The sequence below is a fragment of the Anomaloglossus baeobatrachus genome, chromosome 1, assembly GCF_048569485.1.
Source record: "Anomaloglossus baeobatrachus isolate aAnoBae1 chromosome 1, aAnoBae1.hap1, whole genome shotgun sequence".
Taxonomy (NCBI): domain Eukaryota; kingdom Metazoa; phylum Chordata; class Amphibia; order Anura; family Aromobatidae; genus Anomaloglossus; species Anomaloglossus baeobatrachus.
In genome coordinates, this window is record NC_134353.1 from 671,086,346 (window position 1) to 671,109,351 (window position 23,006).

At 46.3% G+C, this 23,006-nt stretch overlaps 1 protein-coding gene across 1 annotated transcript in view; it reads right to left on the reverse strand.

Moving 5' to 3' along the window:
- Positions 1 to 296: 296 nt before the first annotated feature.
- LOC142297762 (uncharacterized) overlaps positions 297 to 23,006 on the reverse strand; it is a 34,748-nt gene continuing 12,038 nt past the window's right edge. The window contains exons 2-14 of the mRNA XM_075341724.1: positions 13,542 to 13,607; positions 13,292 to 13,330; positions 11,868 to 12,047; positions 11,616 to 11,654; positions 10,937 to 10,987; positions 9,944 to 10,060; positions 9,519 to 9,668; positions 9,267 to 9,305; positions 8,587 to 8,637; positions 5,457 to 5,567; positions 3,898 to 3,927; positions 2,330 to 2,384; positions 297 to 622 (exon numbers count right to left, since the gene is read on the reverse strand). Coding sequence (XP_075197839.1) covers positions 2,333 to 2,384; positions 3,898 to 3,927; positions 5,457 to 5,567; positions 8,587 to 8,637; positions 9,267 to 9,305; positions 9,519 to 9,668; positions 9,944 to 10,060; positions 10,937 to 10,987; positions 11,616 to 11,654; positions 11,868 to 12,047; positions 13,292 to 13,330; positions 13,542 to 13,607 — 925 coding nt within the window. The 3' untranslated portion in view covers positions 297 to 622; positions 2,330 to 2,332. The remainder of the gene's footprint in view (positions 623 to 2,329; positions 2,385 to 3,897; positions 3,928 to 5,456; positions 5,568 to 8,586; positions 8,638 to 9,266; positions 9,306 to 9,518; positions 9,669 to 9,943; positions 10,061 to 10,936; positions 10,988 to 11,615; positions 11,655 to 11,867; positions 12,048 to 13,291; positions 13,331 to 13,541; positions 13,608 to 23,006) is intronic.

The window sequence follows — 23,006 nt, forward strand, 5'->3', positions numbered from 1 at the left end:
AGGTCTCTGTCTAACCATTAGACGACCAGGTGTTGGGCAAAGCTGAAAATTATACTCATCAGAGAAGATTATTTAACTCTAGAAATTGAGCAGATTAAACTTTGCGAATCATGTATGAATTAAGCCGCATCCAAGGCTAGCCTGGAAAAACAGGTCTTTTAGCATATATTACTTGTTTATTCCATGTCTATAATGTTTATGATACCTATTATTCATCTCTATAATTTGGGACAAAGAAGTTATTATATTAATTCTTTTATTTATTCCTTTTTTTTATTCTTTTTAGTATGTCCAATGATAGAGTGGTCATTCAAGCCGGGGTCGGTACCAGGAGAGGTTGCAGTACATTAGGACAATTCAGAGACAAGGTCCAAAAACAAGCAGAGGTCGGGTCCAGGAGAGATCGCAGTACATTAGGAGAATCCAGAGACGTGGTCTAAAAACAAGCCGAGGTCGGGTCCAGGAGAGGTCGCAGTACAATGGGAGAATCCAGAGATGTGGTCCAAAAACAAGCCAAGGTCGGGTCCAGGAGAGGTCGCGGTACAATAGGAGAATCCAGAGACGTGGTCCAAAAACAAGCCGAGGTCGGTTAATCCAGTAGAGTCAGACAAGGATCCAGGCACTAAAGAAGGAAAAAACAGGAGATGGTCCAGGGGTCAGAAAATCAGGAAGAGAAAAACCAAGGTCAGTCCAGGTCAGAGAACAGAGATCACAAACACAGGCACCCACACTGCACTACTTGCAAGAAGTGCGACTGATACCAGACTGGGGAAAGCTGAACACTAGAAAAGCAGAGCAATCACTGGAGAGTAACAACCCCTGAGTGATTCCACCCTTCCTACAACCAGCATGGAGAATAACACAGAACATAACCAGATGACAGCTCAGCACCCCCCCAGGTACCAAATACAGCAACATACAAGAGTCAGAGCAGTGCAGTGTGGAGGTCGTGACTCCGAGAAAGATTTCTGGTGGGAGGTCCGCCATGAATTAGATGAACTGTGGCATCACGCCCCCACGCCTTTACCCCATCCCAGCTCTGCCCTTTGTGTCAGTGCTGTCCGAAACTGAAATGCCAAAAGTTGACAACATTATCCACTAGAGATACAAAGGTGCATGAAACCGAAAATATTGATAAAATTGTGACACTTTATTTTATTAAACAGTGATTAAAAGGACAGACTAAAAATTAGCCAGATGTCCACTGGGGGGCAGAATCGTATCAGATATCAATAGTTTATATATGAAGATTCTATATACCGTAGCGGAATATAATAATAATAATAATAATTTTAAAAAATATCATATGATAATTAGCACTTTTGATAACGCATGTACCCACAGATGATGGTAAAATACTGTAATTAACTATCACATGTAAAAGAATAGTAATGTAAATGAATGTGTGTTCAGTGGGCTAAATAACCAGTAGTACTACAAGTGAAACAATAGCTGAGCAACCAAAGGTGAAGAGAAGACCTAAGTAACATATGAACTGTATCCAGACCATAGTGTGAACACAAGTATAAATGAGTACAAACCTGTTGTAATGTAGACATCAATATGGGATGATAACAGCAAGCACCGGCTCAAGTCTTGTTTCACTTGTAGTACTACTGGCTATTTAGCCCACTGAACACACTTATTCATTTACTTTACTATTCTTTTACATGTGATTGTTAATTACAATATTTTCCCATCATACGTCCTGATTTATGTGGGTACATGCTTTCTCAAAAGTGCTAATTGTCCAATGTTATTTTTCAGTTAACGTCATTATATTCCGCTATATAGACTCTTCATAAATCACTATTGATATCCGGTACGATGCTGCCTCCAGTGGACATCTGGCTAATTTTTAGTCTGTCCTTTTAACCACTGCTCAATAAAATAAGGTATTACAATTGTATCCATATTTTGGGTTTCATGCACTCTTTGTATCCTTAGGGGATTAGTGTTTTGAGTACATATAGGGGTGCGCCCCCAGATACAATATAAAATAGTCCTATATAAGAAATGTGGAAGTGAATGAAAGTTTTTACACAACCTCGAGCTGCACAAAAAGTTTGTGAATTATCAAAGTTTTTTTATCAGATTTCTATCAAAAACCCCTTGCTGAATCGTGCGGTCAATCACTGCTATTAGTTTATCTTCTATGTATGGAGCTATTTGGCTTTTAGTAGTATTTTGGCATAGTATGTGTGGCACTGCTGTGTAACCTGACGAATAGGCATAGTATTTTTTCAATATATGGAGGTGGGGTCAAACCATTAGGACTATGCTCTGGGCCCCATGATTTCTATATACGCCCCTGATGTTATATAATTACCGGTCATTCTGATGTCTGGATACTGCAGCAGCAGAAGAAAGTTTCTCGAAAGAATCTAAATGAAGAAAAAAGCAAATGTGAGACAAATGAGAGAGAGCGTGAGTCTTGGGGGAACATTGGTCAAAAAGACTTAAGGCCCTGTTACACGTAACGACGTATCTAATGATATATCGCCGGGGTCACGGATTCTGTGACGCACATCCGGCATCGTTAGCGACGTCGTTGCGTGTGACACTAACGAACGGCCGTTAATGATCAAAAATACTCACCTTATTGTTGATCGTTGAAACGTTGTTAATTTTCTAAAAATCGTTGATTGTTGCAGGGCGGAGGTTGTTCGTCCTTCCTGAGGTAGCACACATCGCTACATGTGACACCTCGGGAATGACGAACTACAGCTTACCTACGTCCGCCGGCAATGAGGAAGGAAGGAGGTAGGCAGAATGTTACGGCCGCTCATCTCCACTCCTCCGCTTCTATTGGGAGGCCGCTTATTGACGCCGCTATGACGCCGCACGAACCGCCCTCTTAGAAAGGAGGCGGTTCGCCAGCAACAGCGACGTCGCTAGGCAGGTAAGTCCGTTTGACGGCTCCTAACGATTTTGTGCGCCACGGGCAGCAATTTGCCCGTGACGCACAAACGACGGGGGTGGGTGCTTTCACCAGCGATATCGCTAGCGATATCTCTGCATGTAAAGCCCCCTTTAGACTTGAAACCAGATTTCGAGAACATCAGCATTCCTGAGAGGCTTTTCTCCGATTCTACCTATAGGACTATATGCATTTATCATTCTATTAGGGGATTGAAGTTATATCTAGATGACTCTGGTCATTATATGTTCTTCTTTCTTTCTTAAAGCACGCATTGTTTGTTATTTCACCACCAGAGAGGTATCAGTAATATATGCTCCTTGTGTTTAGTAGAATACTTACCAGCTGCCGTCTTCTGCTGTTCTTGGCACTGCTCTGGTCCTGTTCTGCTAGTTGTGACTTGCCGGATCGCTCCATTGTTTGCTGGATAAGTCCGAGGTCACTTCTCAATGCAAATCTATGAGAGCCAAAATGAGGTTCTCCTAGACTTACATTGAGAGTTTGTGACCGTTACCTCTGACTTTTGGCCAGTCAAAAGCTGCAGTCACAAAATGTCAGAACGGGAAGAGCAGAAGACAGCGGCTGGTAAGTATTTTACCTGGGACAGGGAACATATATTAGTGATGCCACTGATGGGGTGAAATACTAAAGAATGTCTCACTGGTGCTTTAATATGTAACACACAGTATACATTAGTATTCACTGAGCACAATATAGATACCCAAACGAGAGGTATATGATAGAGAAGCCTGGATAATGATGGCGATGAGAGACCCCCGCTTAGCGTACGTGGGATTGGTGACGTGGGGCACAAGCTGTGTATTCTCTGCATTGCTCTATGTAAAGAAGACTGAAAAAAAATGAAATCCCCTGTAATGTCTCCATACAAGAATGCAGAAGACAAATCAAGCTTGGTTTATTATTAGTCCACATTATTCACAATGAAAATTAACATAACCTAAAAATCCTGCATTTACCTCAACAATCTCCTCCATTGTCTGTAGCTCCTGGAGAAAAAATACAATCCCATCACAATATAATAATACATATAGAGCAAATCCATGCAAAGTAATAAACATATAAAGGACAATGATCTGCTGAGATGGAAGAGAAACATTATATGTGCTATGGATTAGATGAAATAGCTGAAAACATCTGGACTCATCAAACCCCCACAAAATGGAAGAAAAGCAGCAAAACAGGTGAGGACATATAAAAAAGACCAGAAAGGACGCGAGGAGAAACGTGAATTGTGTGCAAACGAAGAAAAGGCAGAAACTAAACAAAAAAGGTGTAAAGGCAATGAGGAATCGGGCACAAATGTTTCCTCTGTACTTTACTCATCATTAACAGGTGCTAATAATTTATACTGCAGAAACAGGAGTGTTGTCAGAAGAAGAGCCTAGTAGAAGATCGCAACGTCCAGAATCCTGATCATGGGCACGTACGCTGCTTTCGTCTGTGGAGAACACTAGTGTCTCCACAGGAGGGATGACACTGCGCCCAGAATCCTGATCATGGGCACGGACGCTGCTTTCTTCTGTGGAGAACACTAGCGTTTCCGCAGGAGGGATGACACTGCACCCAGAATCCTGATCATGGGCACGGATGCTGCTTTCTTCTGTGGAGAACACTAGCGTCTTCACAGGAGGGATGACACTGTGCCCAGAATCCTGATCATGGGCACGGACGCTGCTTTCTTCTGTGGAGAACACTAGCGTCTCCGCAGGAGGGATGACACTGCGTCCAGAATCCTGATCATGGGCACGGATGCTGCTTTCTTCTGTGGAGAACACTAGCGTCTTCACAGGAGGGATGACACTGTGCCCAGAATCCTGATCATGGGCACGGACGCTGCTTTCTTCTGTGGAGAACACTAGTGTCTCCACAGGAGGGATGACAGTGCGCCCAGAATCCTGATCATGGGCACGGACGCTGCTTTCTTCTGTGGAGAACACTAGCGTCTTCACAGGAGGGATGACACTGTGCCCAGAATCCTGATCATGGGCACGGACGCTGCTTTCTTCTGTGGAGAACACTAGCGTCTCCGCAGGAGGGATGACACTGCGTCCAGAATCCTGATCATGGGCACGGACGCTGCTTTCTTCTGTGGAGAACACTAGTGTATTCCCAGGAGGGATGAAACTGTGTCTAGAATGTGGGGTCTCCTGATTGTGGGAACGTATCCTAATCAACAGAAGCCAATTTATGAGATTCATTGGACAATAAGACAAAGAAAAATATCTAAAAGAAGCTGTGGCCAACACATCTATGCACGGCCAAATAACATGATCTCGTTTGTCCATCAAAATATCAAAAATTGGCCATTGTGGAGGTATTGGGCTTCCATTCTCAATCCGGCTCGGTGGGGGAGATGGCGTGTAAACTTTCACAAAGGATTATACAGCCGTTCTGACATGGATTCTAATAGTAATAAAACACTCCAGTAAATAGATCTGTGTGATAATCTGCCCATTGCCTGGTGAAATCAGGTGAGCGCTACGGTGAGCTCATGGCCGCTGCCTTCTCTACTTACCGACTGGCATTGTCCAGTTCATCCTTATCTGCCTTTGTTTTCATCTTCACACGTCCCATATTTTGTCTCTTTTCATCTCCTTTCTCAATGACTTTTTCCTCTTCTTCTTCACTGATGAATAATACAGAACATAGAAAGGTTTTTGTTTCTAGCGAATTTATCCATGAAGCCTCCACACCAGAGACACCATAAACATTCGTCATTAATATAAGTGCTTGTCGTCTCATGTGACTAAATGATGCCACTATACAGATGCTGAATGACACCATGATATAGTTACATACGCCGTCTCCACACCTTAAAGGGGTTTTCCATTTTAGAACCTGTTTTATAGGCTGCAGTTGGTTTTAAAGACACAAACTGTTTTTTACTTACCCTGTCTGGGTCCAGTTTCCTCTCCTGGTTATTGTTGCAGCGCTAATTTTTCCATAACAAAAGCTGCTGAGCTCAATTATTGGTGACAGCGATACTGATATGATGTCGGCACCGCAGCCAATAACAGACACTAGGAAGGGCGGCGGAGACTCGGCTCTGGACCCAGGGAGGGTGATTAAAGCACAGTTGTTTTTTAAAGTATTAAACTGTAATTGGGGATTTTTGAAAATGGAAAATCTCCTTAAAGAGAACCTGCCAGCACGATTAGGTAATGTAGATTAAAGGCATAAATGTAAAAGCGCTGTTGTCGCGGGCGGAGGAGGAGGACGCTGTGCTCATCACGCTCGGGTCCGGCGCTGCTTCGCTTGCTTGCTACTCGGTGGCTCGAGCGGTGGGCCGGATCCCGGGGACTCGAGCGGCGCTCCTTGCCCGTGAGTGAAAAGGGGTTTGGTTTTGGGGATTTATTGTCCGTGACGCCACCCACGGTTGTGGTGAGGTTGTGACACCCACGCTGCTCTGGACAGGGATCCCGGGAGCGATGACAGGGAGCAGCGCAGTTGTTGTCTTCCCCTCCGTGGGTAGGGGGGTTGGTTGTCTCGGGGCCCGGTGAGGGAGGTGTGTGTGGCAGGTGGGTTACGGGACCTGTTGAGGTGCAGGGTCGCGGGGGAGCGCGGTGCCGCACGGCACGGTGGTACTCACTCAGCCAATGACGAATGCAAAGTCACATGGCTGGATGGACGGGGCCCACTGACGGCTGCGGTGGTTTCTGCTCCCGGCAGGTTGACGGTGACTGCCTTTCCCTGCACCTGTAGAATGTTTTTGGTACTGATGGCTTCCCACCGGTAACCCGCTCCCCAGCTTGGATGGATGCTGAGGGAGCCCCTTTTGCCCGCAGGCTCTGGCCCTGGGAACTGTAGCCTTGGCGGTGACTGTGTTTCCCTTCACGGTGTGAGCGGTTGCCTTCTATCGGGTCTTGACTGCTGGGAAGCCCAGGAGGTTCCCTTCGCTAACGGATTTGACCGGTTTTACGGTGACTCCAAGCCTGGTCGGGGTCTGTAGGCCCTGCCGAATGGTGCTGGCTTCTCTTCGTTCCCCGATCCGGTACCGGCGGTCCTTACGGTTCACTCCAATCGGCCTCTCCTGCAGACGGTCACCACCGTCTGCCAACCTTGCTGTATGTGCCCGGGCCACGCACCCGGACACGGTCAGTCTGCTCCTTTACCACTTCACTCTCCAACTCCTCTTACACTCAACTCTAAACTCAACTGCCTTCCTTTTCCCGCCTCCAGGACTGTGAACTCCTCGGCGGGTGGGGCCAACCGCCTGGCTCCACCCCCTGGTGTGGACATCAGTCCCTGGAGGGAGGCAACAAGGATTTTTGTCTGACTTCGGTGTGCCTAGCCGGGGTGTGGGGTGTGTTGTTGCAGTATCTGTGACGACCTGGCTTGTCCAGGGCGCCACACTGTGATACTGATTACATGAATACCTTTGGTGAAGAAATTGGCTTTGTGTTTCTTTAACCATTTGAAGTTTTCTGCTAATTAGATTTTAGTGCACAGGGGCTGGAAAATGCTCTGGGTTTTTCCTCCCTATCTGTGCTTCCCCGGCCCCTTTACCTGTCTCCCGTCTGAGAATAACAGGTCACTGCTGAAATTTCAATCAGAAAAGGCAGGTCATCCACAGAACGGAGGTAGGTGGAGAGGTTGGGGAATCACAGACAGGGAGGAGAAGACCCAGTGTACAGTTCAGCCCCTGTGCACCCAAAGCTAATTAGCAGAAAACTACAAATGGGTATAGAACAAGAAAGTGGATTTCTTCACCAAAGGTGTCAGTGTACCCAGTATTACAGCGGCATTACAGCAATAACTGTACTGTGCATTATAAAATCATGCTGAGAGGTTCATTTTAGGCTTATTGTAGCTGGATACTTACTCACTGACTTTCTGAAATATATCTATATCTGTGAACATGGAAATTGCAACACCAAGAAGGAAAAATCATGAAATTATGAAAATCACAGGCGCAATAGACATGTTAATGATATGGAAATGATGAAAAACTGGAAAAAAGTTTTGAACACCTCGTTTTACTCAGGATGGAGCATGAGCTGTACGTGCAGAAATGCATCTACTTAGACGCCTTGGCATGTTATTAATAGTGGACTGGGGAATGCTCTGCTACCCTGAATGCACTTTCTCATATAAATCATCAATATCCGCATCTGGCAGCTCCCTTTGCATTTTCTGACCAATGACATCCCAGATGTGCTCGACGGGAGACAAGTCTGGCAATGATGCAGGCCATAGTACTATGTTTAGGCCATGTAAGCTGCTCACAGCTGAATAGGCAATGTGTGGCCTGGCGTTGTGTTTTAAAACTGATCCTGGTTTATTTTCATTTGTGAAGGTTTCTTTATGGCATTGCACCCATAATCTTAAAACTAATTTCCGGCTGTCCCGGTGTCTAAGAAAAAAGCGGGACTCCTCACTGCACTTATCTCCCATCAAGCATATCCGGGACATCATTTTTGGTAAGCTGGATGGTAAGGGAGCTGCCATCAGTGGATCTTGATGATTTGCATACTCAAGGATATTGATTATCAAATGTACAGGAGTGGTCAGGACTGACAACCCACATTTATATATATATACACAAAATGGCAGAAGTACCATACTCTAATGGCTGATATTAGGAATATATGAGAACCATTACCAGCATCAGTGTAAGTATATATTCGCTTGTTGTACAGACTTACGGTATTGTCTTAAGTTTGGGCAATGATGTAACGTTTCCAAAATCAATGGGCCTGGAAGAGAAAATACAGACTCAGATAAAGTGAAAGAAAGTGAATTCTCATGAAAATGTTATGTATATAATACGTCTCTTCTATATAAAAACACGGGGCCGATTCATCATTTACATTTTTTTTTAAATGACTTTTCTTTCTTGACTTGTCTTTTATGTTGATGTCGTTTTGTGTCCAATTCATGAAAATGGCGCACATGATTCATGAATTTTGCTCTATACCGAAAATGATCTTTTTTTTCTGCTGTCAAATATGTTTGCGGCTCTTTACTAGAAAAAGTTGTATGTTTGGTAAAAGGTATGCAAAAATGGCTGACATCCATAAAAATCACTCCGGGGGAAACTGGAGAAACAAATTTAGTGTTTTTCATTTCTAAAAGTTTATATCCTGATTTTCTCAGTAATGATCATTTACTCAGTTCCCCCTTTACCCACTATGATTAGGGTGGGCACCATAGTGTTAATCATGTTACAGAATCCCACTCCGATGTGTTTTGTGTGACCCCTTCCCCCCTCTAGCTACACCTCTGGCAACCACTCACCCCAGGATTACACCTCTATACCACTGTACACGGAGACTCCTATAGTTACACCTAAAGACATAGGGGCATAACTCTATAACATAATTACCAGAAATAGATCTCGGTCTCCATCACAGTCTTTTTCCATCTGTTTAAGAAATATAAAAGAAAAATAAGACATGTACTGTTATAAAATGATAACAAAAAATAGATGTTCATTCATCAAAACTTCATAACAACCCAACAGATTGCCATTTTTCTGTGATTGTAAGTAGCTTTTCTGGTGACTAATTAGAGTGAGGATTAACCCCAAATATTGGTATAACAGTCACTTTCAGGGATCCTAGTATGCAACACATACATCTCATCTAAGAAGTCATCCATGTCCTCCATTTCATCTGGGTAGTTGTCCATGTCCTCAATGTCATCCGGGTAGTTGTAAATATCCGCCATCTCATCCGGGTAGTTTTCATTATCCTCATTGTCATCCATATAGTCTTTAACCTCGGTCCTATTAGAGAAGATAGTATTATTCTAGGACTCACAGCAGTACTTCCACTATAAACATGTAGAATTAAGGAAAATCATTGCCTATTGTGATTCTTCCAGATATAAGCTGCACTTACAAATTGTGGAACGAATTGTCTGCATTGCAATGATTTCCTATGGGAAATCTTGCTTTGCTGAACGAGTAACTTGGTTAACAAGCACACTCCCAGAACGGATTGTTCTCGTTAACCAAGGTTCCACTGTAATTAGTTGATGGTAGCTGCATTCTTTACTTACCCACTGATGTTATCATATCCGCTCTCTTTATCTGTATCTGTGTCCACCTCAGAATGTACTATATCTTGTCTGTTTCCATTATAGTCCGCAAATCCATCTTCCTCCTCATCTTCCTCACTATTCAAAAGCACATAATATACACTCCACAACATGGAAATTGCAACACCAAGAAGGAAAAATCATGGAATTATGAAAATCACAGGCGCAATAGACATGTTAATGAAATGGAAATGATGAAAAATTGGAAAAAAGTTTTGAACACCTCGTTTTACTCAAGATGGAGCATGAGCTGTACGTGCAGAAATGCATCTACTTAGACGCCTTGGCATGTTATTAATAGTGGACTGGGGAATGCTCTGCTACCCTGAATGCACTTTCTCATATAAATCATCAATATCCGCATCTGGCAGCTCCCTTTGCATTTTCTGACCAATGACATCCCAGATGTGCTCGACGGGAGACAAGTCTGGCAATGATGCAGGCCATAGTACTATGTTTAGGCCATGTAAGCTGCTCACAGCTGAATAGGCAATGTGTGGCCTGGCGTTGTGTTTAAAAATGGATCCTAGTTCATTTTCACTTGTGAAGGTTTCTTTATGGCATTGCACCCATAATCTTAAAACTAATTTCTGGCTGTCCCGGTGTCTAAGACAAAAGCGGGACTCCTCACTGCACTTATCTCCCATCAAGCATATCCGGGACATCATTTTTGGTAAGCTGGATGGTAAGGGAGCTGCCATCAGTGGATCTTGATGATTTGCATACTCAAGGATATTGATTATCAAATGTACAGGAGTGGTCAGGACTGACAACACACATTTATATATATATATATATATATATATATATATATATATATATATATATATATATATATATATATATACACACAAAATGGCAGAAGTACCATACTCTAATGGCTGATATTAGAAATATATGAGAACCATTACCAGCATCAGTGTAAGTATATATTCCCTTGTTGTACAGACTTACGGTATTGTCTTAAGTTTGGGCAATGATGTAACGTTTCCAAAATCAATGGGCCTGGAAGAGAAAATACAGACTCAGATAAAGTGAAAGAAAGTGAATTCTCATGAGAATGTTATGTATATAATACGTCTCTTCTATATAAAAACACGGGGCCGATTCATCATTTACATTTTTTTTAAATTACTTTTCTTTCTTGACTTGTCTTTTATGTTGATGTCGTTTTGTGTCCAATTCATGAAAATGGCGCACATGATTCATGAATTTTGCTCTATACCGAAAGTGATCTTTTTTTTCTGCTGTCAAATATGTTTGCGACTCTTTAGTAGAAAAAGTTGTATGTTTGGTAAAAGATATGCAAAAATGGCTGACATCCATAAAAATCACTCCAGGGGAAACTGGAGAAACAAATTTAGTGTTTTTCATTTCTAAAAGTTTATATCCTGATTTTCTCAGTAATGATCATTTACTCAGTTCCCCCTTTACACACTATGATTAGGGTGGGCACCATAGTGTTAATCATGTTACAGAATCCCACTCCGATGTGTTTTGTGTGACCCCTTCCCCCCTCTAGCTACACCTCTAGCACCCACTCACCCCAGGATTACACCTCTATACCACTGTACACGGAGACTCCTATAGTTACACCTAAAGACATAGGGGCATAACTCTATAACATAATTACCAGAAATAGATCTCGGTCTCCATCACGGTCTTTTTCCATCTGTTTAAGAAATATAAAAGAAAAATAAGACATGTACTGTTATAAAATGATAACAAAAAATAGATGTTCATTCATCAAAACTTCATAACAACCCAACAGATTGCCATTTTTCTGTGATTGTAAGAAGCTTTTTTGGTGACTGATTAGAGTGAGGATTAACCCCAAATATTGGTATAACAGTCACTCTCAGGGATCCTAGTATGCAACACATACATCTCATCCAAAAAGTCATCCATGTCCTCCTTTTCATCCGGGTAGTTGTCCATGTCCTCAATTTCATCCGGGTAGTTGTAAATATCCTCCATCTCATCCGGGTTGTTGTAAATATCCTCCATCTCATCCGGGTAGTCTTTATTATTGTCATCGTCATCCATATAGTTTTTATCCTCGGTCCTATTAGAGAAGATAGTATTATTCTAGGACTCACAGCAGTACCTCTACTATAAACATGTAGAATTAAGGAACATCATTGCCTATTGTGATTCTTCCAGATATAAGCTGCACTTACAAATATCCATGATGGTACAATAATAAAGATATGGCCTCTCCATGTCTGACTTATAGTGTCATTGGGTGAAATATCCAAACCATTGACTTCATCGGTGTAAATATAATTTACCTTGCTGTATAGACTTACACTATTGCCTCTGGACTCATCCAAAATGGATCATCTCCATAATTCAGTTAAAGTTTAAAAAAATGAAACTTCTTTTTTGCTTTATATTTTTTTTTTTTTTATCTTTTCATTACCAATATACTGCAGGATGCCGCAGCTCCAGTAATTAAATATAGAATATCTAATCAAAGTCTGATCCCAGTGACATTTACTGCGATCCAATTGTTTTGCATTAGAGAATCATAGCACAGCTGAGGAAAAGACGGAGAACATCATTTCTCGGTCTGTGTTGGTGTATTTGGGCAGCACTCGAATGACATCCTATTGCAGTCCGATGGCTTCCACGCACCCATAGACATGTACGGGTGTGTGTCATCTGATTATTGGATGTACTCGCAGCATTCTGTGATTGTTTTCCTCATTCTAAATCGGCATGGGAAAAAATGCCTAAGTTGGCACTGCCCCATAGTATAACATGGGGCCGAGTGCTATCCAACAAAATATCGGAGAGCACTCGGCCGTGTTATAGGCTCCTATGTGCGACCCCATACAGGCTAATAACAGCTGGGTTAGCTTAGTAGATGGGTTGTGTTGGAGCTGGAGAAAGTCTGTTCATGGTGGATAGTCTATGTTAGAGACAGAGAAGGGCCAGAACTACAAAGTGGGGGAGACTGTCCTGATTTACTTTCCCTATCAAGAGAATAGTCGGTGTGGTTATTTATTAGGGACTGAAGAAAGGACTGGTTTGTTATCCTTTTGTGCTGAGGAAAGGCTGTTCTCATTTTGGAATGATAAAGATTATGAAGGACAATAAACTTTATTCTGTTTTGATGTAGATCCCTGGACTTGTCCATATCCAATTGACCAGCAGACTCCTACAGCCCATATATCATTATACCAGGTGACTGTCCTCTATATACACGTACTGGCCTCATCCCAGTGGTGCTCCTATACAATCTGCAGGGAGGAGTCCTATATGTTACACCTATAGAAATATGGTAAAATGCCACACGATAATTACCAGTAATAGACGGCCGTCTTCATGGAGATGTTTTTCCATCTGTTTCAGAAGAAATGAAAAAGAAAAATAATAATATATACTGGTTATAAAAAAATATACGTAGATTAATCAAATTGTTATAACAGCCGATCTGGTTCCAGATTTCCGGGATTTTATGGAGCTTTTCTGATAAAAAAAAGTTTGAAGTGAGGATGAACCCCAGATATTGGGGTAACAGTCAGTGTTACGGGGGTTACAATGAGATACTTACGTCTCATACATGAAGGTCTTTATCTCATGTTCATTTTCCGGGACTTCAAAAAGAGTCTCCTCCATTCTATAAGAGACAAATAACAGTGAGAATCTACAGAATTGAATAGTGTCTACTGTAGAGATGTATAATTGGGGACCATCAGCGCCTGTTGTGATTTCCCAGACTCCAGACATAAGCAGCACTTCTAACCATGACTCCATCTCTTACAGCAGGACTGTCCCCATCTTGTACCCGATCTCTTACAGCAGGAACGTCCTCATCTTGTACCCGATCTCTTATAGCAGGACCGTCCCCATCTTGTACCCGATCTCTTACAGCAGGACTGTCCCCATCTTGTACCCGATCTCTTACAGCAGGACCGTCCCCATCTTGTACCCGATCTCTTACAGCAGGACCGTTCCCATCTTGTACCCGATCTCTTACAGCAGGACCGTCCCCATCTTGTACCCGATCTCTTACAGCAGGACCGTCCCCATCTTGTACCCGATCTCTAACAGCAGGACCGTCCCCATCTTGTACCCGATCTCTAACAGCAGGACCGTCCCCATCTTGTACCCGATCTCTTACAGCAGGACCGTCCCCATCTTGTACCCGATCTCTTACAGCAGGACCGTCCCCATCTTGTACCCGATCTCTTACAGCAGGACCGTCCCCATCTTGTACCCGATCTCTAACAGCAGGACCGTCCCCATCTTGTACCCGATCTCTTACAGCAGGACCGTCCCCATCTTGTACCCGATCTCTTACAGCAGGACCGTCCCCATCTTGTACCCGATCTCTAACAGCAGGACCGTCCCCATCTTGTACCCGATCTCTTACAGCAGGACCGTCCCCATCTTGTACCCGATCTCTTACAGCAGGACCGTCCCCATCTTGTACCCGATCTCTTACAGCAGGACCGTCCCCATCTTGTACCCGATCTCTTACAGCAGGACCGTCCCCATCTTGTACCCGATCTCTTACAGCAGGACCGTCCCCATCTTGTACCCGATCTCTTACAGCAGGACCGTCCCCATCTTGTACCCGATCTCTTACAGCAGGACCGTCCCCATCTTGTACCCGATCTCTTACAGCAGGACCGTCCCCATCTTGTACCCGATCTCTTACAGCAGGACCGTCCCCATCTTGTACCCGATCTCTTACAGCAGGACCGTCCCCATCTTGTACCCGATCTCTTACAGCAGGACCGTCCCCATCTTGTACCCGATCTCTTACAGCAGGACCGTCCCCATCTTGTACCCGCACTTCACAAATCAAGATCCTCCATCAAAATAATCTAACCCCAACTTGTACTCGCTAGTGCATACAACTATTCACATCCATATATTTTCTGAATGGCATTACAGTACAATAATAAATACAGTATATAGCTGTTCATAATAGCATCATGTGGTGGAATATCCACCATAAGAGTATATATATAACCCAACCCCCTCAGGAATCATGTATCTTCCATATGTGTATAGTCTGTATAGTAACCTGCAGCTTGCTGATACAACATATAATAAAGGGAATCTGTCACCAAGTATTTGCTATGTAATCTGAGAGCAGCATGCTGTTGGGGCAGAGACCCTGAATCCAGAGATGTATTAGTTACTGTACTAGCTGCTGCAGTTTTGATTAAAAACTGATTTATTTGGTGCAGATTTCTGAATGCTAAGTTCTGTATAACCCCGTCAACACTACTATACTTTCTGTGTACCCTGTGCATAGGCAGAAAACTACCTGATCTACTTTAACGTTTAGTAAAGATTAAACTAAAATCACACTAATCGACAAACTAAACAAACAAACAAAAATAAAATAATGCAAGCAACTGTAGTATTTAAAGGCAATCTGTCATCAAGTTTTTACCACATAGTGTGACAGAAGCATAATGTAGACACAGGGACTCTGATTTCAGTCATGTATCGCTTATTGGGCTGCTTAGTGTAGTTTTCATAAAATCTCTACTTTATCAGCAGTCCACTTGAAAAAGACAGGCAGGCACTCCCAATACTGCGGTGCACGTATCGCTGGATGGTCTCCACAACTCAAATAAATAATAGGGATCAGCACCCGTAGATTTTTCATTCAATTCTTCTTTTCTTTATTTTAAATCATAGCGCATAAAACACCAAATAGTGTGACGCGTTTCAGTCAAAGAGATAACATGAGTTTGAGAACGGTCATGTTATCCCTTTAACCGAAATGCATCACACTATTTGGTGTTTTATGCACTATGATTTAAAATAAAGAAAAGAAGAATTGAATGAAAAATCTACTAATCTGCCTATCCCTATTATGTATTTGTTTTATCAGCAGGAGATTATCAGTGTAGGACTATTAAACCTGCTGCCAGGTAGTCAAGCATATTCATGACCTCTGTATAACTCTGCCTTCATCTCTGATTGGCAGCTTTCTGTGTACACGGTACATGGGCAGAAAGCTGCCAATCAGTGGTGTGGGCAGGGTTATAGCTATCAACATTCAGAGAACTGCTAGATCTGCAGCAGATAAAACACTGATTTTATAAAAATGGTAGAAAGCAGCTCAGTAAGGCATACATCACAGGAATCAGGGTCTCTGCTCATGCATAATGTTGCACTCTCATGGGGGGAAAAAAACCTGCTGACAGATTTCCTTTAAAAATGTATCGCTAACTCAACCATCCAGTTGGTTGTAATAGGTTCTATTCACTACCTATCAGGACAGAGGTCAGGTGCAATTTAAAAGACCCTGTAGCACCCATGAGACCATCAGGGTGCTACAAGGTTCTGCATCCCCACCAGGATGCAGGGCCTACCCGCTTTGGGACCCAGAACTCCAGTGCCGGTACCAACAAAAGTCCAGGTAATCCCAGTTTTTCCCCAACAATCTTCCATACAATGGTACTTAGCTAAGGTGGGACCAATGGATGTCTGCCTAGAGGTGGAGACAAGCCAGTCCACTAGTTCACCAGGTGGGAGGGGCAGACTGTAGAGAGTAGTCAGTTGAGAGTTGACAGCACGAGTGTGAAGGTGGAAGTGAAATGACGTCCTGACTCGGGCTGATGGTGACCTGGTACCAGGAGTAGTGGTTGACAGTGGAGTACGGTGGAGTACTCCCGGAACTACGCACCGACAGGGTACAAGACGCTAGGACGGGAAAGAGCTTCAAGCCAACCTGTTAACACCTGCACAGCAAAGGGGACCATCAAGGACCTTGCTGACCCTAAAGAAACCGAAGACTCAGTAGCAAAGGGAGAACCGTGGACAGGACAAGAGACTCAAACCCCACAGGGTTCACTCTACCATCAGGCGGACAGAAGTGGACAAACCACAGAATGGAGATCCCCAGTGTTTTATACCACGGGGACCCACTTACCAGAGACAGGTGCAGGGGAAGAAGGGACGAGAGAACCAAATTGGCACTGGAACGAAGGGGACATGGAGGCAAAACCAGCCGGCCTCGAGCAACCAGTTAACATCTGCAGAAAGTGAGTAAACCAGTTGCATTGAACACCTGTGTGGACTACCTTCTTCCGACACCCACTGCACCATAAACCCTCTGGGGCAAAACCCTACTTGCGGAGAGAATACCATACTAGCTACCAATACCATCAGCCCCAGTAGAGACATTCTTCAGCGGCAGCTCCCTACACTTAGCCGCAACACTGCAAGTGCCGTCACAAGTGAATATTATCATATTCTCCCCTATAAATATCAATTATATTACAAAAATGGCCCAGGGCACGGAACCGGGTAACGGCCACCACCGTGACATTCCCAAGAGACACTGCTCGGAACCGAGTACCCCATATTCCTGGGTGCGACAACCCCCTATCACCAACACAGGATAAAGGTGCAGAGAAAATCCAGTGCTTAGACAAATACCTTGGTTTAGTGTCAGCAGACTGTTTCATATGGAGTGGGCTCTATCAGGGATGTTCACAAGAGCCATGTGGGAATTGGGGCCAAGAAAATAACTAATTAGCCCATAATACCCGTCTAACCCTAATCACTGTTATACAGCTCTGGCCCTGACAAGGACAGTACCTGTCTGTACTAACTCTGCCCTCCAGTGTGAGTGCCTACTGTAAGGCTATGTGCGCACGTTGCGTACAAGCCCTGCAGAAATTTCTGCAGCGATCTGAAGAGCACATGTGCGCTTTAGATCGCTGCAGAAATGTCCGTAGTGAGCGCTGATTCCATGCGCTCTGCCTGCAGCTCCTCCCATAGACAGAGCAGGAGCTGCCGGCAAAGCGCAGGAAAGAAGTGACATGTCACTTCTTTTTGCGCAGCGCTTCGGCAGTAGCCGAAGCGCTGCGCTCTTAAACGCCACGTGCGCACGGCCCCTGCACAGTCTCCATAGACTGTGCAGGGGACGCAGGACGCATGCAGTTACGCTGCGCTACAAAGCGCAGCGTAACTGCATGTTTTTACGCGACGTGCGCACATAGCCTAACATGTGTCGTGTTTTATGTTCTCATCAGGGGCAGGGCCGACTCCAGGTTTTTGTGGGCCCTGGGCGAAAGAGTCTCACATAGACATGTACAGATACATACACATACAGGCATATGTATACATACATATTTAAAGAGAAATTCACAAAAACACATATAAATAGACATAAATCTAGACACAGTCATATACACTGAGATACATAGATACACATCATACATGCACACACACACACACATTAGAGATATTTCTAATATTGAGAAGCCGGCAACAGCCTCATTCACCTCCCCGCTTTTCTTCATCCAGCTCCTCCTGGGCATGGGTCGGTGCCACACAGACATGGCTGCACATAGAGCACACTGACACTGCTGTATGTACATCACAAGAGAGGCTATAGACATACACATTACTGGGGGGCATACATATTACTGAGGAAAGGAGTATACAGCAATGGGAGGCATACAGCTCCAGAGGGGGGCATACAGCTCTAGAAGGGGGCAGTGGCTCTGGGGTGGGGGGACAAACAGCTCTGAGGTGGGGGGGTGACAAGCAGCTCTGGGGGTATACTGGGGGATATACAGCTCTGGGGAATATACAGCATTGGGGTGGAGGGGTATACAGCTCTGAGGGGGCATATAGCACCGGAGTGGAGGGGATATACAACTCTGGGGGTATAGTAGTATGGAGCCACCATATTCCTCAATTTAGTATTATGTAGCCCCCCTGTAGTATTATGCAGCCCCCATATTTCACCATGTAGCCCCATATGGCATTATGCAGCCCCCATATGGAACTATGCAGACCCCATATGGTACTATGTGTCGCGGGCGGAGGAGGGGACGCCGCGCTCTCCCACTGCTCGGGTCCGGCTGCCGCTGCTGCGGCCGCTGCTGCTCGGTGGCTCGAGCGATGGGCCGGATCCCAGGGACTCGAGCGGCGCTCCTCGCCCGTGAGTGAAAAGGGGATTGGTTTTGGGGGTTTATTGTCCGTGACGCCACCCACGGTTGTGGTGATTGTATGGACACCACCGCTGCTCTGGACGGGAATCCCGGGAGCGGTGACCGGGAGCAGCTTTGTTGTTAGTTCTCCCCTCCGTGGGTAGGGGATTGGTTGTCCCGGGGCCCGGTGATGGGGTAGGTAGGGATGACAGGCGGGTTACGGGGGCCTGGTGAGGTGCAGGGTCGCGGGGGCAGCGCTGTGCCGCACGGCACGGTGGTACTCACTCAGCCTGAGACGATGACACAGTTCTCGGTAAAACACACGGCTGGAAAGACGGTTCCCACGGACGGCTGCTATTGCTTTTCCCCGGTAGTTAACGGTGATTGTCTCCTTCCCTGCACCTAGTACTTCTGTTGGTAGCGATGGGTTCCCACCGGTAACCCGCTCCTCGGCTTGGATATGGGCCAGAGGAGCCCCTCTTTGCCCGCAGGCGCTGGCCCTGAGAAACTGGTGCCTTGGCGGTGGCGGTGTCTCTCGCATACGGTTGGACGGTTGCCTTCAATCGGGACTTAGTTGTTTGGAGACCCGGAGGTCCCCTTCACTGACGGATTTGGCAAATTCACGGTGACTCCTAGCCTTGCCGGGATCCGAAAGGCCCCTGCCAATGGTGCTGGCTTCTCCTTGTGTACCGGTCCGGTACCGCCGGGCCACCACCCGTCCACGGTCCTCACGGCAACTCCGATAGGCCACTCCTGCAGACGGTCACCGCCGTCTGCTAACCTTGCTGTCTCTGTCCGGGGCACACACCCGGACCAACTTCAGACTGCTCGACTGCCACTTTACTTCACCTCCTTCTACTTTCACTTCCAAACTCTCTCTCTCCACTTCACCTCCTTCCACTTCCTCCTCCAAACTCTAACTGTCTGGTTTTCCCTCCTCCAGGACTGTGAACTCCTCGGTGGGTGGAGACCAACCGCCTGGCTCCACCCCCTGGTGTGAACATCAGCCCCTGGGGAAGGCAACAAGGATTTCTGGTCTAGCTTAGGTGTACCTAACCGGGGTGTAGGGTGTGGTGATGTCATTACCTGTGACCCCTGGCTTGACCAGGGCGTCACATTCCCCCTTAGCAAAATGCAGACCGTCCGCGGGCTGCCCGTCCAACACCAGTTTTATTTTTATTTTTTTAACTGTAAAAGATAAAAACGGTAACAGACATACAAGTATATTAACATCATCCCACAACGGGAGGCACATTTCTTAAACGATACTAACGGTTTTAAACGGTTACGGCTTCCGCTCTCACCCACCCAAGTAACCTGGCCCTGATGCTGCCCCTAAGAAACAGGCAGCACCCCTTGACCCCAGTCCAGCACCAAATTACCCGAGCGGGATCTGTCCTTTCCAGGGGACCCACGTCCATGGGGAGCCCCTGGAACCCCCAGAGGGTAGCCACCGGTTCCGGTGGTGGCTGGGCCCCAGCCTGCTCCACTGCGGGCCCTACCTCCAATCTGCCTCTCCAGAGGCGGTAACGGTGGAAGCTGCAACAAAACATTATTTACAAGCCACTAACGTTTGTGGTTGCCCTGCAAGTTCACGGGCCTGTCCGTAAGGAGTCCCTTACGCAACTTTAAACGGTCCCCACGGGGACAACGGTGTCGGCAACGACCGGTTCAATCAGCAGGTTAATCAGGTCAATCTTCGGTAATCATTCATCATTTTTCAAAAACTTTCCAACTTTTAAAACTTTAAACACACACTCTGGTCCCCCCTTTTTAAAGAACGGTTTCCCTGTACCTAAGTGGGGGTCTACCTAGGTTGGGGCGGGTGGACCTCCGTGGTCCGGTGTCAGTGGTGACAGGCAGCGGGGGAGAGGGAACAATCAGTCTCTCTTCCCTGTTATCGTGTGGGACAGGCGGAGGCATAGGGGAGCTGGGCACAGGTTCATCCCTGGGCACTGGCACTGGTTCTAGCTCACGGTTGACCACCTCCATCATTTCTTCATCCACGGGTTGTGGGAATAGTATCACTGGAAGAATCACCGCGCCGTTCTGTGTAGGCCAATCCGCTGGGAAGTCACCCATCGCGGTGTGGATTACCTCTTTTGCCTTCTCTGCTGGTGGAGGAACCGGTACTTCAGCCGTTGCTCTCAATGCTGGTGGGCACCTTTTCAGATGGTCCCGGGAAACCGTGGCCAAAGTGCCCCCTTGGTCACGACTGATCTGGTAGGCCTTCCCATCTTCCCATCCTGTGGGCTGTATGGGGTTTGTTCCCATTGATCATCCAGCTTGTGGGTTTTCCTCTTCCGCTTCAGCACCACATCTCCAGGCTGGAAAGGGCCAGCAGACGCCTTCTGGTTGAAGCGCCGCTCCTGTTGTTCCCGACTCCGACTTAAGTTCTTCTCCACATATTCCTGAATCTGTCGGTACTGAACCCTCCGCCGGGTGTCCCATTCAGGCGTCGAGGGGAGTGTTTCTGGGGCTTCCAGTCCCATTTCCAGGTCCACCGGCAGTCGGCCGGGGCGAGCCCCTCAGATATGCTGGGGTGCACTTCGTTGAGCTGGAAGGGATATTGTTGTACATATCGACCAAGTCAGGCAGCTTCTCCGGCCACAGGTTCCACTCTTCTAACGGCAACATCTTGAGGAGGCCAAGGACCGAATGGTTCATCTTCTCACACATACCGTTGGTTTGGGCATGGTAAGGCGTGATCCGGATCTTCTTGCAGCCGTACAGCTGACAGAACTCATGGAACACCTCCGCTTCAAAGGCTGGGCCTTGGTCAGTAAGCACCTTCTCAGGGTATCCATGTGGTCGACAGAAGTAAGCTTGGAACGCTCTAGCGGCGGTACGGCCGGTTAGGTCTTTGACCGGGACAACCACCATGAACCTTGAATAATGATCTACGATGGTCAGAGCGTAGGTGTACCCACTTCGGCTGGGGGTGAGCTTTACATGGTCCAAGGCGACCAGCTCCAGCGGCTGATGTGTAATGATCGGGTGTAGGGGCTCTTCTGGCTAGCTTCGTCCTTCCTCCTCAGCGTGCAAGGACCGCACTCTCGACACCAGGCCTCCACAGACTCCCGCATCCCACTCCAATAGAACCGCTCTCTCAACAGCATCTCCAGCTTCTTCCATCCGAAGTGTCCGGCACCATCATGGTACGCTTGCAGAACGGTGGGTACATTAGCTTGGGGAATCACCAACTGGTGGATTTTCTCATGAGTCTTCGGGTTAATCAGCTCATGGTACAACTTCCCTTGGTGTAGATACAGCCGGGTCCATTCCTTCCACAAGCGTTGGGCTTCAGCTGGGGCGGCAGGGTCTATTCCAGCAGCGCCTCGCTCCACCAGGGTCTTGACTAGGCGGACAACGGGCGCCTGGTTTTGAGCTTCCTGCCACACCTGACTTGGCAGCGGGTCCAGGTTCACCCGTTGTTGGTGGACATGTACCTTCTCAGTTGGCGGCTGGTGAAATGCAGGCAACTCGATCTCTTCAAGGTCGTCATCTTCACACCCTTCTTCTGACAAATGGGGCATCCGAGAGAGTGCATCAGCATTAATGTTGACACGACCGGCCCTGTATTTGATTGTGAAGTCATAGTTGGCTAGCCTGGCCACCCACCGCTGCTCCAACGCACCCAACTTGGCTGTGTCCAGGTGAGTCAGCGGATTGTTATCCGTGAAAGCGGTGAATTTTGCTGCGGCCAAGTAATGGCGGAACCGCTCAGTGATAGCCCATACTAGCGCCAGGAGTTCGAGCTTGAAGGAGCTGTAGTTCTCAGGGTTCCTTTCAGTCGGCCGGAGCTTTCGGCTAGCATAAGCAATCACTTTTTCCTTCCCGTCCTGGACCTGGGATAGGACGGCCCCCAGACCCACATTGCTGGCATCAGTGTAGAGGATGAATGGGCAGCTGTAATCAGGGTACGCTAGGACCTCCTCTCCGGTCAAGGCCGCTTTCAGCTGGCGGAAGGATTCTTCATGCCTTTCTTCCCACACTAGTGGGGCTTCGATGGGTCTACCACCTTTGGTCTGTCCCACGAGGAGGTCTTGCATGGGGGCAGCCATCTTCGTGTACCCCTTGATGAAGCGTCGGTAGTACCCCAC